At 43.1% G+C, this 16,116-nt stretch overlaps 1 protein-coding gene across 1 annotated transcript in view; it reads right to left on the bottom strand.

Moving 5' to 3' along the window:
• LOC123253649 (sodium/hydrogen exchanger 2-like) overlaps positions 1 to 11,925 on the bottom strand; it is an 81,415-nt gene extending 69,490 nt beyond the window's left edge. The window contains exons 1-5 of the mRNA XM_044682809.1: positions 11,869 to 11,925; positions 7,129 to 7,233; positions 6,640 to 7,003; positions 2,649 to 3,112; positions 1,648 to 1,898 (exon numbers count right to left, since the gene is read on the bottom strand). Of these exons, the coding sequence (XP_044538744.1) occupies positions 1,648 to 1,898; positions 2,649 to 3,112; positions 6,640 to 7,003; positions 7,129 to 7,233; positions 11,869 to 11,925 (1,241 nt within the window). The remainder of the gene's footprint in view (positions 1 to 1,647; positions 1,899 to 2,648; positions 3,113 to 6,639; positions 7,004 to 7,128; positions 7,234 to 11,868) is intronic.
• Between the last annotated feature and the right edge of the window lie 4,191 nt (positions 11,926 to 16,116).

Here is a 16,116-nt window from a genome sequence, read left to right as displayed (position 1 = left end):
ATACATAGAGATATGAGTCAAATATATAAGACTACAAGTCATTTCCCAATTTATAAATGGTCAGAGGACATGAACAGGTAATTCTTAGACAAAGTAATTAAAGTCACCTATAGTCATGTGAAAAAATGCCCTAAATCACTATTAATTAAAGAAATGCAAAATAAAACAGCTCTGAGGTACCGCCTTCACCCCATTAGATTGACCTTTATGACAAAATGGGAAAATGACAAAACTTGGAGGGGATGTAAGAAACCTGAGATACTAATGCACTGTTGGGGGAGTTGTGAACTATTTCAACCATTCTGGATAGCAATTTGGACCTATGCTTAAAGGGCTAAAAAATCATATATACCCTTTGACCCATAAATACCATTACTAGGTCTGTATCCCAAAGAGCCAGATTAAAAAAAAACAAAAGGAAAAAGACATATGTACAAAAATATTTATAGTGGATCTTTTTGTGGTGGCAAAGAATTGGAAAGTGAAGGGATACCCACCAATCAGGAAATGACTAAGATTTGGTATATGAGTGTAATAGAATATTTTTATGTTCTAAGAAATGATGAGGAGGGTTTCAAAAAAAACCTGGGAAGACCTATACAGACCAATATAGAGTGATATAAGCAGAACCAAGAGAACACTGGACACAGTAACTGTAATATTGTACAATGAACAACTGCGAATGACTTAGCTGTTCACAGCAATACAATGATCCAAGACAATCCCAAAGGACTCATGACCAAAATGCCATCCACTCCCAGAGAAAAAATTGATGGAGTTTGAACCTAGATCAAAACATACTATATATCATTTTCTTTTTTCATTTTTGGTTCATTTTCTTCCACAAAAGGACTAATATGGGAAAGTGTTTTACGTAATTGCACATGTAAAATCTATATCAGATCACTTACCATCTCAATGAAAGGGGAGGGGAAGGAGGGAGGAAAAGAAACTGGGAATCATTTTTTAACTGAGTGTTAAAAATTGTTATTATATATAATTAGGAAAAAATAAAATATTATCAAAAGAAAGAAAAAAGAAAGTCTTGAGTTCTGATCAATTAATGCAATGATAAACCATGATATCAGAAGACTAAAGAAAAGGCATGCCATTCTCATCCTGTTAGAAAGGTGACGGATTCAAGGTGAAGAATTCTTGAGAACTAAGTCTTTTTCCAACATGACCAACATAGGAATTTGCTTTGTTGAATTATGCAATATGCCAAGAGGGTTTGCTGTGGTGGTGGTGGTGGTGAGGGTTTTTTTTAATGATTTATTGGATAAGAATTCAACGGAGTGGGAGGAAGAGAAAATAAGTGCTTGTTTGAAATTCGCTAATTAATTTGAAATTCTTCTACCTTCTCTTTATGGTTACAAAGCACTTTTCTATCCATTCTCAAATCTGGGCCTCATATCAGTCCTATGAAGTCAATAGTACAGGTTTCATCCACATTATACAAGTGAAGCAACTGAGATCCTGAGAGAGAGGAACTTACCCAGGTCCCACACTCCCAGGTAGAAGGACGTATTTTTCTTTCCACCTTATATACTTCACAGGAGATAACTCCTGAGTTTGCTAGGTAGGATCTAGCACAGAACCCTAAACAGGAAGCTTCTCTGAAGCACCAAGAGCCTCTGGGATACTTACGCCACAATCCCAGAGAGGTGAAACATTTCTGCAGTGAGATAGGAGAGGTAGCTATACAAGAAGACAAAGAGGGGCTCAATGACACGGATGGCCTTTGTAAAGCGAGTGGTAAAGGCAGCAACCATTCCAAACAGGAGACCGATGAAGACTCCTCCAATTCCAACAACAAAGAACTTTCCCATCCCAGCCAAAATATCCACCGTTGTGATAGATGGCATTTCATTGAAGGACTGAAATAATTTATAGAGAACCTGTAAGAGAAGAGGTTAGAAAGAATGTCAGGAGAAAAGGCCAAAATGATGACGCTCATCATTCCATTAGATCAAAAGCAGATCAGAAAGACAGTGTGGCAAACTGAACAATATTCCCTCAGGCATTTCCCTCATTGGCCCTAGGTAAATCATGCAACCTATCTGGCCTTCAGTGTCCTCACCTGTCAAATGGAGATTACAGAACCCATCTCACAGGGCTGTTGGGAGGCTCAAATGAGATAATCCATAGGAATTGCTTTGGAAACTTTGAAAACACAGTAATTATTACTGTCAACACTTCTCAAACTTCAGGTTTCTCCAGAATCCCAAAGTTTCCTAGGACACCAGCAAGTCAGTGGAGCTTTCCCCTCATTTCTCATGGCTCCTCCCCTCTGAAATCTTGAGTATTGTGTTGTGACTTTATGTTTACTTACCTGGAAACATGTTATTTCCTCCAATAGCCTGAGAACAGAGGCGGTCTCGTTTCTGATCTCCAGGGTTCTTTCCCTCACCTTCATGCCACTCATAAAGGCAAGGCACCCCAAATTGTTGCTCTTTAAGCTATGCCAACAACTACTGAGCTCCCTCACACCCCTACAGAAGCTCCCTGGGTGGGGCAGGAGACGCTTGGCTCCTGGTGGACAGAATCCAGTTTTCTGAATGCTCTAGCCCTCTTTAAGAGAATGGCCTCTATCATGAGGGCAACTGGCCTCACCACCTGAGACAGCCCAGGCAGGCAGCAATACTTACAACAGTCACAGCATCATTGAGGAGAGACTCCCCCAAAACCAAAATGTGAAGCTTCTCATTCACGTGCATCTCTGCGAACACTGAGAGCACAGCCACAGGATCCACTGCGGCGATCAGAGTCCCAAACCAGAGGTTATGGAGCAAGGAGACATCCCTCAGGTTGAAGTAATCCACCTGACAGATGCCATAGAGGGAAAGGCCAATCCCAAGCACGTTCCAGAGGGTGCCCACAACTGCATACAGAAGGATAGTGCCAATGTTCTCAAAAAAGGGCCGACTGGGCATGAAGTAGCCCGCATCGAGGACAATCGGGGGGAGTAAGTAGAGAAAGAATATGTCGCTGTCCATGATGGGTGGAGATTTGTCATTTAGGCCATAAATGATTCCACCCATGATGAGTCCCACAAAAATCAGCAGGCAGCTTTCTGGAACAACCGAAGGCAGTTTACTGTAAAGGTGAAATCCTGGAAAAAAGAGGAGGATACTGTGGCTGGTGACAGTATAGTATCTCTACTATGGATAACTTCTTTTTGGAGAGACAGAGTGTGAGCTGGAAAGAAGTAGACCAGAATTCAGAAGACCTTTGAAGCCTAGCTCTGTCACTCTCTAACCATGTGACTTTGGAGGAAAATCACTTAACCAGTCTGAGCCTCAGTTTCCCCATTTGAACATTTGAGATTGAAATGATGATGATGTGATTCAAATTAGTTGCCCCCTCACCGCTAAGCTGTGATTTCATAGATGTAGTAAATCCCCAAAGTGAGAATTCCCTTCACTGACACAGAACAGTAACCCCTCTATAACAATGGTAGAGAGTTGCTTGAAGGAATAAGAGATGCCCTTAGACACATATCAAGATGTGTTCAGATAGCATTTAAATTCAGGTTTTCCTGATTCCAAGGCCAGGCAATACCACGCTGCTGCATCTCTAAAGCAAAATAAGTTCAATACTTCAACGATTTGTGGTTTTGTCAGCATAGAAATTCTCTACTGATTCAGATGGCAACCCCTCTAGAATTTAACGCTTGTAACACTTGCCAAAGTTCTGAAATTCATCCCCCCAAAGCCAGCTTGGTGATGAGCTTCTCCAAACCTAGACAGGGTCCTTCTAGCCTGGTAGGACCTGCTGGCCTAACGTTGAAGAACCCAAGGTCACTCACAGTACAAAGCATGATTCGGTTAGAATCGCTTTGTGCACAGTAGAGCACCAGGAAAAGTGCTTTACAGTTCTGTAGTTCATCATTATCAAGTCTCAGGATTTACAAAGAAATGGGTTCAATTTGTGATGTGCTAGCTTTATAATGACATAATTAAGATGTAGGGGCACGGACAAAGGTTTTTTTTCTCTATGACAGAGACAGGGTTGACTCATAAACCCTATCCCATTACCATCAGCAGGATTATTTATATGTATCCACTGAATTCTTCATAAATAGGTATAGTCATTTTAAAACATGAAATGATACATTTATCAGTTTGCAATGTTTTCCCCAATCCTTCTTGTCATCAGAATGAGAAGAAACTTAGTGGATCTCGATAACCTAGAAGAGTACAGTACTGATGCTCGGGATTAGGCTTTAGACTGGCATTCAATCCCGTCATAGGACAACAGAGTCAGAAGGATCTTAGAGGCCATTCAGTCCAACCTCTCCTGCCTCCCCCCATTCAGAATATGAAAGAACTAAGGTGCAGGAAGAGAAGTGACTAGCTAAAGGGCACATAGCTGATTAACAGCAGAACCAAACTTCCAACCTGGGTCTCCTGACTCCAAGTCCAAGGCTTATTATACCCATTATACCCTGCTCTGCCAGGCCCAGGAATGATGATAATAAAGGTAACTCTCTGGGAGCTTTCCTCCACTGGCCCAATGAAATACCGGCACCTCATCTGGGGGCCATTGGCAGTAGTTTTGTACCTCACTCTCTCGACTTGCCCATTGCACAGACACCCCTTATTTAGCACTCTCTTGGCACATGTCCTATCATGCACTTGCTTATGAGGTAGCTTATCAATGCATGCATGTATGTGTATGTCTTATCTCACTTGTAAGCCTACAAATTCTCTCATACCCCCTAAAGTACTAGATGCCCTTTCATAGAGCTCTAAATAGGTCTGTGTGGCATCATCAAAGAAGCCAGGGTCCTAGAAGCTGTGAACAGACCCTATCGAGGAACTATCTCCCTACACTAGGCAGCTGTAAAACAGCCAGAAGGGATTAGCTTGTCACCCTGGAAAAGTCTTCTGAGGGCACTCCAAGATGGGTCAGATAGTCTCCAACTGGGATGGTTCCAGAGCAGTCCTACCTAAAGATGCAGGGATGGACACTTTCTCCAGATCCCACCGAGGCCCAGAATTCTGATGTTGAAATCTCATCGGGGCACTGACATCCACATTTCTAGTGTGTCCAAACCACAAATATCTCCAGGGGCTAAGCTTCATAAGAATAATCCCCTCTACTGACCTAATGCTTCGGGCTTTACAAAACGCTTTGGCATTCATCATCTCCTCAAACTCTCTGCAGTGAGGTAGAGATGGTAGAGACCATGAACTATTCGCTTCTCCATGTGAGGAAAATAAGGCTCTGAGCATTGAATGACCTTGACCTGCTTCATTCAGACTGTTAGCGAAAGGCCAAAGAAGTTGAGCTCAGTCTTCTGGCTCCTTGGAGTCCAAGTCCCTTTCCTGGAGAAGGAGCATTTCCAAGAGTTTCCTCTAACTAAAGGTCTTGGATGGCAGAGAAGAGTCATATTCCTGAAATTAAGGACTAGAGCCATTTGGACACTGAATGTCCTTTGTCTCCCGGCTAAGGGAAGCAGGACTGAAGACTGAAACAGGCAAAATTTCAGCATGAGGCTTTGTTCTGCAGACATTTACTATGTAACTACTGTATGTACGACTGATCTAAGGCTACAAAGGGACAGATCACCAGATCCGGCATCTTAAGAGGCTCTTGATAATGTTTTGACATCAAATAGGCTGTGTAATTGACAAAAATCTCTTCTTTGCTAAGGTGGGGGGCTCCAGGGGCAAAATATAGATTCTATCCAACCTGCTATCAACTGAACACCAGTTAGTTTTGTTAGACTTTAGACTAACTGATCTGAGAAGGTAGTTTTTAAAGTCTCCCGAAGAAATGCCAAGGTACTTGTTAAGAAGCATCAGAGAAAGTCCTAGCAAAGAGAACTCTTGGAAGCAGTACATTTGGGCATGGGAGCATCCTGTACCAGGCTTGATGTCAAAAGAAGTGGGATGGAAAGAAACTTCCTTCTATTCACACTTTGCTGTGTGACCTTGGACGGGTTACATAATCTCTTTCATTGGATATTAGATATGGACCTAGAGCTGGAAGAGAACTTAGAGCTCATCTAGTCCATCCTCCTCTTATTTTACAGTTGAGGAAACTAAGGCCCAGAGACTTAACCAAAGTCGCACAGGTAGTAAGTGGCAGAGATTTGAGAACTCAGGTCCTATGACTTTAACTTCAGTGTTCTTCCTTCTGCATCACATTGCCTCAGTTTCCTCATCTATAAAACAAGGATAATAATAGTCCTTACCTCACAGAATTCCTGTGAGAATTAAATGAGATAGGAATACAAAGCTCTCTATAAATCTCATAGCACCATTCACAGGTCAATTTTTATTAAGGATTTTCAAGTTTTCCTCCATGCCAAAGACTGAAACCTGAGGGCAGACACATTTCTTACAACACTAGAGTATTTCTGTTTTCCCCAAAGTCTGGGCAGGGGGTCAGTCCCTTGATTTCACCACCTGTTAGACAAATAAAAAGCACGCCCCAGGAACTAGGGACAGGTAAAAAAAAAGTCAGCCTGATTTAAGTAGCCTGATCTCTCTCCTGGAAGCCCCAGTTGCCCTTCAGGGCTAAAGCCCCATCACTCTACCCAGTTCTCTGAGCCCTCCCCCAGGCTCCGAACCCCAAGAGGATAGGCTCGTGCCCAGAGAGCACCAAGCAAGCCTGGGAGTCCCCACTTACCAATCTTGGCCAGTGAGGCCAGCATGATCCACAGTGTGATCTCAAAGGGCACCTGTACATGTTGGTAATCCAGAGAGAAGAAGAGTGGGTGTGTGATCTCTGAGCCCTTGGCATTGGTGGTGCTATCCGAAGGTTCCCAGCCGCTGCCATGGTCAGGGCCTCCTGGGAGTCCGCAGCCACTGTTGCTGTTGAGGTCCCTGTCACTGTCTGAGTTGTCCAGGGACCCCCAACCACTGCTGCTGGTCTGGAGCTCCTGGGATCCCCAGCCACTGCCAGAGTCTGGAGCCCCTTGAAGTCCCCAGAAACTGCCGCTACCTTGATCAAGGCCTCCTGGGGGTCCCCAGTGGACTGCATTGCTGCCAACCTGAGAGGCAGTCAGAAGCAGAGTGAAGATCAGAGCCAGCCCTGTGCCCATGGCAAGGCACCTTGTTCTGGCTCAGTCTACCCTGCTCAGTCCTCTCTCAGCCCTCCAATTCCCAGCCCCCTCACTTTCTGAGCCACAGCTCCTAACTGTTGCCTCTGCTCCCCAGGAGCCTCCAGGCCAGATGTGCCCTGGCCTGTGAGAGCTGCCTGCGCCAGTGAGGCTGGGGAGGGCTAGAGACGGGAGGAGGTTGGGAGGAGGGACCAGAAGGCTGGGCCCAGACTGACAAAGGACTCATCAACCTGCTGGGAAACTAGCTTTTGTGGGAGAGAAAACTTTTAAGAGAGTCAGTTGGGATCCCTGGGGAATCTCATTTCCTGCCAGACCTCACCAGTAGCAATTCAGAGCACCCCAGATTTGAAAGGAACCTCAGAGACCATGTGGGCCAACTCGTGCATGCCTGTCATGGCAGCATGCCTGGTCATTCCAATCTTGGAAAGCTCAAATTGATAAGAAGTTGCCAATGTCAAGCAGGAACCTATCCCGTCGCTCCCAGTTTTGTCCTCTGAGCCAAGATCAAAGAAACCTCAAATTAAAGTTGGAGGGTGCATTAGAGACTATCAGAGAAAGAAACTGAGGCTCAGGGATGTTAGGGGCATGTATGAGAGGCCTAATCTGAGCCTGGGTCTTCCTGACCCCCAGTGAAGCACTCTCTCCATCAACCCATCCTGTCTCTCTCTCCTTCTTTAGCCCAAAAGAAAGCAGACAGGGTCTGGGGGGGGCAGTGTTTTGAGCATCCCTTTGTGAGTTTGTGGGCTACCATTGGCCATACTCTCACCTCTGGATTCTTTCCCTGTCCAGCTTCCAAATGAAAGGTATTTTCATTTATTTTTTTATAAAAAATTTTAATTATAAATAAAAACTCATCAGTATGTACCTACCACTAGATCTGTATAGTACTGTCTCATATATACTGTTATCTTCATTTTTCAGATGAGGAAACTGAGGCTCAGTAAAGCCAAGTGCCTCCCTGATGGTCACATGGTTAGAAGGTATCTGAGGCAGGATTCAAACCCAGGACAGAGCAGGGCAGGGTCCAAGCAAGTTTTAGGCATTAATAGGCCCGGGGTTACATCTCTGGGTGAGCCCCCCCAGCCCAAGGAGCCTTGGGCAAAGGATGGGTTTTCTTTCCCTCATCAAATGATTCAAATGAATAGAAGTGGTATTAGGATGGAGAATACAAATCAGTGCAATCAAAATTCTTCGAACTCTGTGAATCTCTTTGCATCTTTGATTTGAGGGATGAAGTCAAATGTGTTGGAATTTCCCAATTATCCAGTTTATTCGCTCATATCCTTTGGCTCCAGAGGCAATGGAAATGAACCACTTGGAGAATACTGACTTGGTAGCAAAAGCTGGCCTAAGAGGTAGCGTGCACATACTAGCTGTGGGCCCTCTGGTAAGTCCCTTAGATTTTTCCTCAGTTTTTTCATTTATAAAATGGGCATAACAACATGGCCTGCCTCATGGGCGTTGCTAGGAAGGGGTGTGTCATAGAACTTAGAACACAGAACATAGAACATAGAAGAACACGGTTCTTCTCCTGCTGCAAGAATCAAAGAATCACAGAATGTTAGAGTTGTGAGGCGTCTTCAGGAGCATCTAGTCTAGGGGTTCTTGACTTTGTTCGTACCCTATGGACACCTTCTCAGAATTATGGCTTGAGTGAACTATACAGAAGCTCACAAAGGAAGTCAATGATAGTGAAATCAAGATGTCTGATTTTCCCTTTTTTTCCCTTTAAAATCCAGCCCCAGCCCCAGGGGTCTGGGGGCCCTGGTTAAGAGCCCCTAACCGAATCTAAGAAACATCTAATCTGCTGGGGTCAAACTCAAATGGAAATAGGAGCCACTGAAGCCCACCCAAGCAGTCAAGGGACCCAAGTTGCATGACGCTCTCTGCTGTAAACTTACTTCCTGCATGACCTTTCACAGAAGAGAAGACCGAAGCCCGGAGAAGAGAAGGGATTTGCCAAAGGTCAGGCAGCTAATAAATAGCAGAGCCCCATCGAAGGAGGCCCTCTTATCAGATTACCAAATTGACAGCTTGTAAATATTAGAGAGAATTTTGGCAGTAACTACAGGAGAATAGAAAAGCAGAAATTACATGGACTGGGCTGCCGGAAACGAGGAGGCAGCAGCTCCAGAGAGCCCCGGAGCCTATGGGCTCCATCCAAAAAGGCCAGAAAGGCCAACCCGTCTCCTGTGTTCACCCTCCCTGGCTCTGCCTAGTCACGTGGCCTACCCAAAGGCCACATCTGGGCAGTGTCTATTTTGGCCCCTAAGCACATAGAGATGGATCCCACAGCAGACTGACAAAATAAACTGGGGGAATGTAGGTGATTGATGAAAGCACGATTTTATTTTTCCTCACCTTTAAAACACCATCTTCCCCCAATAGGCATTCCCTCAAAGCTCTCCTCTTTTATCTTCTCAAAATGCAAAAACTGGGTAGCATCTTATGGAGGCAAAAGATCTACTATTTTATAGAACCCCTAAAATAACTCTCATGGGAGGTTGTCCTTGAGGACGGGGGGCAGCAGGGTGGGGGGTGCTGGTGATGTGGATCTGAAAAGGCGTAGCAGAGGGCACTGATTAGGAAGCCAGGAAAAGGGGGATGCTCTGAGACCAACTTGCGCAGACACCACCGACAGTGCAAATGGGAAAAAAGTGACCTTGGAAGCATCCTGACTTCACTACTCTTAATTCTAATTTAACTGTTTTGTCAGGAGAGAAAAAGAAAGGCAGGGAGAGGTTCTGTGTGTGGGGAGAGAGACAGACAGAGACAGACAGAGAGACAGAGAAAAAGAGAGATGGAGAGAGAGAGACAGAGAGAGAAGGAGAGACAAAGAGAGGGAGGGAGGGAAAGAAAGGGAGTAAGAGGGAGAGGCAGAGACAGACAGACAGGGAGAGAAAGAGAGAGACAGACACAGAGAGAGAGAGAGAGAGGCAGGAGAGAGAAAGGAGAGAGAGAGGCAGGAGAGAGAGAGAGAGAGAGAGAGAGAGAGAGAGAGAGAGAGACAGAGAGAGAGAGAGAGAGAGAGAGAACATGAACATGAACATGAACAAGAACAAGAACAAGAATTTCACATAGCAGGATGTCCTCAGCATTAGCAACATGACTGACTAATCACAGAAAACATGGGTAATTAAAACATGGAGGCCCAAGGCTATTAGATAAATCCATAACCCATTTTTCCTTAGCTGTCCAAACACCATCCAACCAACCACTAATGACAAATCAATGACCCATTTTTCAGCAAATTGGGACTAGTTTGGAGACGCAGAATCACCAATGCATGGGCCTTTCATTTGTCAACAAGAAGTCTGTTCTAAAGAGAAATTAAATGAAAAAGCAAGGCATTAACTGAAAAGTACAGGGAAAAGCTCTAAGTTGGATTTTCGCATAAACTTGGGGCTGCTGACTTCTCCATCTACTTTCTTTTGTTTCCCAGCATCCTCAGCTGGGCACTTTGCTATCAGTAAGTGCTAATTGGACTCTACAGCAACTTCAATCAGCCCACAGGTCCTGGAATTGGAAATTAATTTTTAAATATTCAGTACCCATGTAAATGATGAAAGCTATTGAAGGAAGAAATCAATGCACCAAAGTAAATGTATAAAGTTATTAAACTTCATTGCTAGAACTATATCCCCAAAATGTCACGAACAGGAAAACATTCATGTTCCCATTCAAAGTTCATATCCATAGCTTCTTAGTTTGTAAGTATAAGAAACTGGAAACAACATATATGCCCAACATTTGGAGAATGGCTGAATCGATTATGGTCTGGTAATGGAATATGATAGTGCCGTTTACAAAAAGATAAACAGGATGCACATACAGAAATATGGAAAAATAATGAAATCAGAGGAATCAAAACAGGATTCATACTGGCAACAGTTATATAGGAAAGCAAAGGAGAGGAGTGGGGAGGAGAGGAAGGGAAGGGAAGGGAAAGGAAAGGGAAAAGAGAAAAGGAAAAGGAGAAGGAAAGGAAATCAAGAGAGAGGAAGTAAAATTTCTGACTGTCCTAAAAGATCCAGAACCAAAGCATCCCATTTGCTTGTTTACTATCTGCCATTCTTTTGGTTCTGCCTTATACAATGGATCCAGGGCAGGACTGGGAGTCAGGAAGAGGGGAATTAAAATACTGGCTCTGAAACTGACCAAATGTATGATTCTGGGAGAACACTTAATTTCTCTTAGCCTCAATTTCCTCATCTGTAGGATAGAATAGTATCTACTGTTGTTTTCATAATGACTAAATGAGATGATATGTGTAAAGGACACTCACCTTTCTTCCTCAGCAAGTTCAGTGTCTGGCTTCCCATCTTTCTCTCCTCTACATCTCCTGTCTTCATACTATGGGACATTAATACACATGCTGGTACTTCCTCAAACCCCTTAACTCCTCAGTTTCCCAACAGACCCATTTCCCATGACTTTCCATTTTCCACCTCAGCTCCACATAGTGATGGTCATATCCTTGACCTTGCAATCCCCAGAGGTGCCCCACTTCCTTGGTTATGAAGTCTGAAATGATTTTATCTGATCATATCCTTCTAGTGGTCCATCTTTTCCCTATATCTTACAACTTCTAACATATTCTTTTTCATCACCCAGATCTCTATTCTCTCTCCTCCTCGGTTCTTTCCCAGGTGATAATTCCAGCCCTAGCTACACTCTCTTTCTTTTCCTCTCTCTCCCTCTTCATGGGTTAGTTCAACTCTATCCTCTATGCGCATATCCCTTGCCCCCTCATCCTATCACCAAGCATAATTTGCTGAGCACCAACTTCAACTTACTCCCACAATCTGGTACCACACTCGACTGCCTGGGTCCACAACAAATTCATAACACATGATCCCAACTGGCCCCTCCCTGAAGAAAGGCAATCTTGTTACACCTCCCTAAGACACTCACTATCCTGCAGATCACAGTAGTTTTTCATCCCTCCTCATGCCTCCCATAGCATGTGCCTCCTCCCATCTCGGCTGAGGAATTCACCTCATATCTCACTAAAAAAAGTGAGGGGGCAACTAAGTGGCTCAGTGGGTAGAGAGCCAGGCCTAGAGATGAGAGGTCCTGGGTTCAAATCTGACCTCATAAACTTCCTACCTGTGTGAACCTGGACACATTACTTAACACCAGTTACCTAGCCCTTATCTTTCTTCTGTCTTGGAACTGATACTGAGTATCAATTCTAAGACAGAAGGTAAGGATTTCAATGTTTTAAAAAGTTCATTGAGACTTCCAGGCTAAGATGGCTAAAGAGTAGAAGCAAGGGTCTTCTTCTCCTCACCACCTACTGATATAAAGCACCTCAAAAGGACAAAAACCAAGACCAGACAGTGAAGGGGCTCTTCTGTACAGCACAGCCTTGAAGGTAGGCAGAGTTTGGGCATTTCCACACTATAAGGGGGTAAAATCAGTCCTACCAAAGTATGAGTTGATCACCCCTCCCACACTCTGGGAGTGCCAGAGTCAGAGTGAGCATGGGGCAATCACTAGGTTCTTGGGGGGTTGGCTGAGGATGCCATAGACTTACCTAAGAGAGCAGAGAGACTTGGGACCCCAGAAGGCTGAGGAAAGTGGATATTGGTCACGGAGATAGGGCAGAGAAGGGCTGCACACAGCAGATGTGGCAGAGACTGAAAAGTGACCTTAGGGCAAAAACCACTCTGTAGCTACATACAAAGACCTGCCTTCCCTCCTCATTCAGGCTTCTTAATGGGAAAGGAAGAAAGAACTAGCACAGAAATGGCCACCAAAACTCAGGAACTACAATCTACAACTACCAAAAAAATAAGAAAAAAATCCTTTACCCTGGACAATTTCTATAGAGGAAAACTCCATACTACAGAGGAGATAGTAGAGGATGACAAACAAGTAGACACATCCAAACCTTCCAAAAAATGGAAATTTGTCACAAGCTCAGATTTGAGATTATGAACCGAGTGAGAAAGACAGAAGAAACTTAGCAAAAAACATGGGAAATAGGGGCAGCTGGGTAGCTCAGTGGAGTGAGAGTCAGGCCTAGAGACAGGAGGTCCTAGGTTCAAACCCGGCCTCAGCCACTTCCCAGCTGTGTGACCCTGGGCAAGTCACTTGACCCCCATTGCCCACCCTTACCAATCTTCCACCTATGAGACAATACACTGAAGTACAAGGGTTTAAAAAAACACACAAAAAAAAACCATGGGAAATAGTTCAAAAAGAAAATAACAGTTTAAAAGACAGAATACCCAACTTGGAAAAAGAAGCCCAGAAATAAAATGAAATGATAAGCAAATTGAAGAGCAGAAATGACCTGCTGGAAGCCATGAAAAGCAGGATAGACCAAACTGAAAAGGAAAAATCAAAAGATCATAGCTGAAAACTAGTCTTTAAAAACTAGAATTGGGCAAGTAGAAGCTAAAGATCTCACAAGACAGCAAGAATTAATAAAGCAGGGGCTTCCAGGTTAAGGTGGTGGCAGAGTAGAAACAGCTGCTTAACCTCTCCTAACCCACACATATAGGACTCCTCAAGAGTACATAAAAACAAATCCAGACGAATGAAGGAACCCCACAACAGGGCATAGCATTGAAGGTACATGAGATCAAGGCATTTCCATGCTATAAGGGGGTGAAATAGCTCTCACTAAAACGCAAACTGAGCAACATCCACACACACACCACCTATAGTGGCAAAGCCAACACACAAGAGTTAGAGCAAGTTTGGGGCATTCATTAAGTTCTTGGCCACTACCTGGGATCACCAGAGCCTGCTCCTGAGAGCAGCAAGACGTAAGACCCCAAGAGGCTAAAGAACCAAACTTTGAACACAGACCTTGAGCACAGGCACAGACCTTGGCTGGGGACCCAGTGCAGAGGGGTGCAAGACTGTGGAAGCAGCACCCTGAGACTGTTAAAGGAGCTTCAGGCAGAGGAGCAAGCAAGGGAACCACCAGGTGGCTTGACCCTGAGAACATCTAGACTTGAGACCTCAGGAGCCTAAAGAGTGCAGACTGACAGTGGCCGCGAGGATAAAACTGAGAGGGCACACAGCACTGTGACTCAGACTAAAGCTGCTCCACAGCTCAATAGTATAGGTAAAGAGCCTGTCTGCCTCACTCAGACTTCTGACTGGGAAAGAAATAATTATAATGGCAAGTCAGGCACAAGAACCTCAAAAGAGAAAGATCAAGAAGAAATCTTTAACACTCAACAACTTTTACACAGAAAAAATCCAGACAACAGAGCAAACAATAAAAGAGAACAAACAAGAAATCACATCCAAACCTTACCAAAAAGTGAAAATTGGTCACAAGCTCTTGAAGAGTTCAAATCTGAGGTCATGAGAAAGATGGAAGAGATTTGGCAAGAAAAGTGGGAAACAGCTCAAAAGGAAATTAACAGGTTAAAAGACAGAAACTCCCAATTGGAGAAAGATTCCCCTAAGTCAAAAGAATTGATAAGCAAATTAGAGACCAAAATTAAACAGCTAGAAAACAGGATAGACCAAATTGAAAAGGGAAATCAAAAAATTATAGCAGAAAACCAGTCTCTAAAGACCAGAATTAGGCAAGTAGAAGCCAATGATCTCACAAAACAGCAAGAACAAATAAAGCAAAGTCAAAAGACTAAAATAGAAGGAAACATGAAATATCTCACTGAGAAATTGACAGATCAAGAAAACAGGTCTAGAAGAGACAATTTGAGAATCATTGGTCTTCCTGAAAAAACAGAAATTAATAGAAATTTGGACACCACATTACAAGAAATTATCCAACAAAACTGCCCTGAAGTGCTTCAACAAGAGGGCGATATAGACACGGAAAGGATCCATAGATCACCCTCTACACTAAACCCTCAAAAGACAACCCCCAGGAATATAATTGCCAAATTCAAGAGCTTCCAAGTTAAAGAAAAAATTTTACAAGAAGCCAGAAAGACAATTCTGATATCAAGGAGCACCAATCAGGATCACACAGGATCTGGCAGCCTCCATACTAAAAGACCGCAAGGCTTGGAATATGATATTCAGAAAGGCAAGAGAACTGGGTCTACAACCAAGGATCACCTACCCATCAAAACTGACTATATACTTCCGGGGGAAAGTATGGGCATTCAACAAGATAGAAGATTTCCAAGAATTTGCACAGAAAAGACCAGGACTAAATGGAAAGTTTGATATCCAACCACAAAAACCAAGAGAAACATGAAAAGGTAAATAAGAAAGAGAGGGGGGAAAAAAGAAAACTCTTATTTTTAAATTTGCTTCTTTAAGGGCTTCCATAAGATTAAATTATTTGTATTCCTATATGGAGAAATGCTATGTATAATTTTCAAAAACTGTATTCACTATTATAGTAATTGGAAGAATTATTCATCGGGAGAGGTTGGAGTACTAAAAGGTCTAAGAAGAATTAATAAAGCAAAATTAAAAGAATGACAAATTAGAAGGAAAAATGAAATATCTCATTGAGAAGATGACAGACTTGGAAAACAGGTCGGAGACAATTTGAGAAACATAGGCCTACCTGAAAGTACTCAGGGGGAAATTTATATCCTTGAGTGCATATATTAACAAATTAGGGAGGGCAAAGATCAATGAATTGGGCATGCAAATTAAAAAACTAGAAAGAGAACAATAAGACTAGAAGCTGATACTTCAAAAAAACAAATAAAATAGATAATGTACTGGCTAATATAATAAAAAAGGAAAGAAGAAAACCAAATTAACAGTATCAAAGATGAAAAGGGCAACCTCACCTCTAATGAAGAGGAAATTAATGTAATTATTAAGAACTATTTTGCCCAATTATATGACAATAAATATGGCAAGCTAGGTGGTATAGTGAAAAGAGTGCTAAGCCTATAGCCAGTAAGACCTATGTTCAAATCTGAACTCAGACAGTTCCTAGCTGTGTGAGCCTTTCTTTGTCAACATGTAGTTGGTTGAGATCATGTTGTTGCTATTATTTAATTACTATTATTTTGAAGAGGTAGAAAAAGGAAATCTACATAAGTGCCATTCTGCCCCATTCCAGGCTCTAAGTCTCTGCCCTA

Source organism: Gracilinanus agilis, chromosome X (assembly GCF_016433145.1).
Source record: "Gracilinanus agilis isolate LMUSP501 chromosome X, AgileGrace, whole genome shotgun sequence".
Classification (NCBI taxonomy): domain Eukaryota; kingdom Metazoa; phylum Chordata; class Mammalia; order Didelphimorphia; family Didelphidae; genus Gracilinanus; species Gracilinanus agilis.
This window is presented reverse-complemented; position numbering and strand designations above follow the sequence as displayed.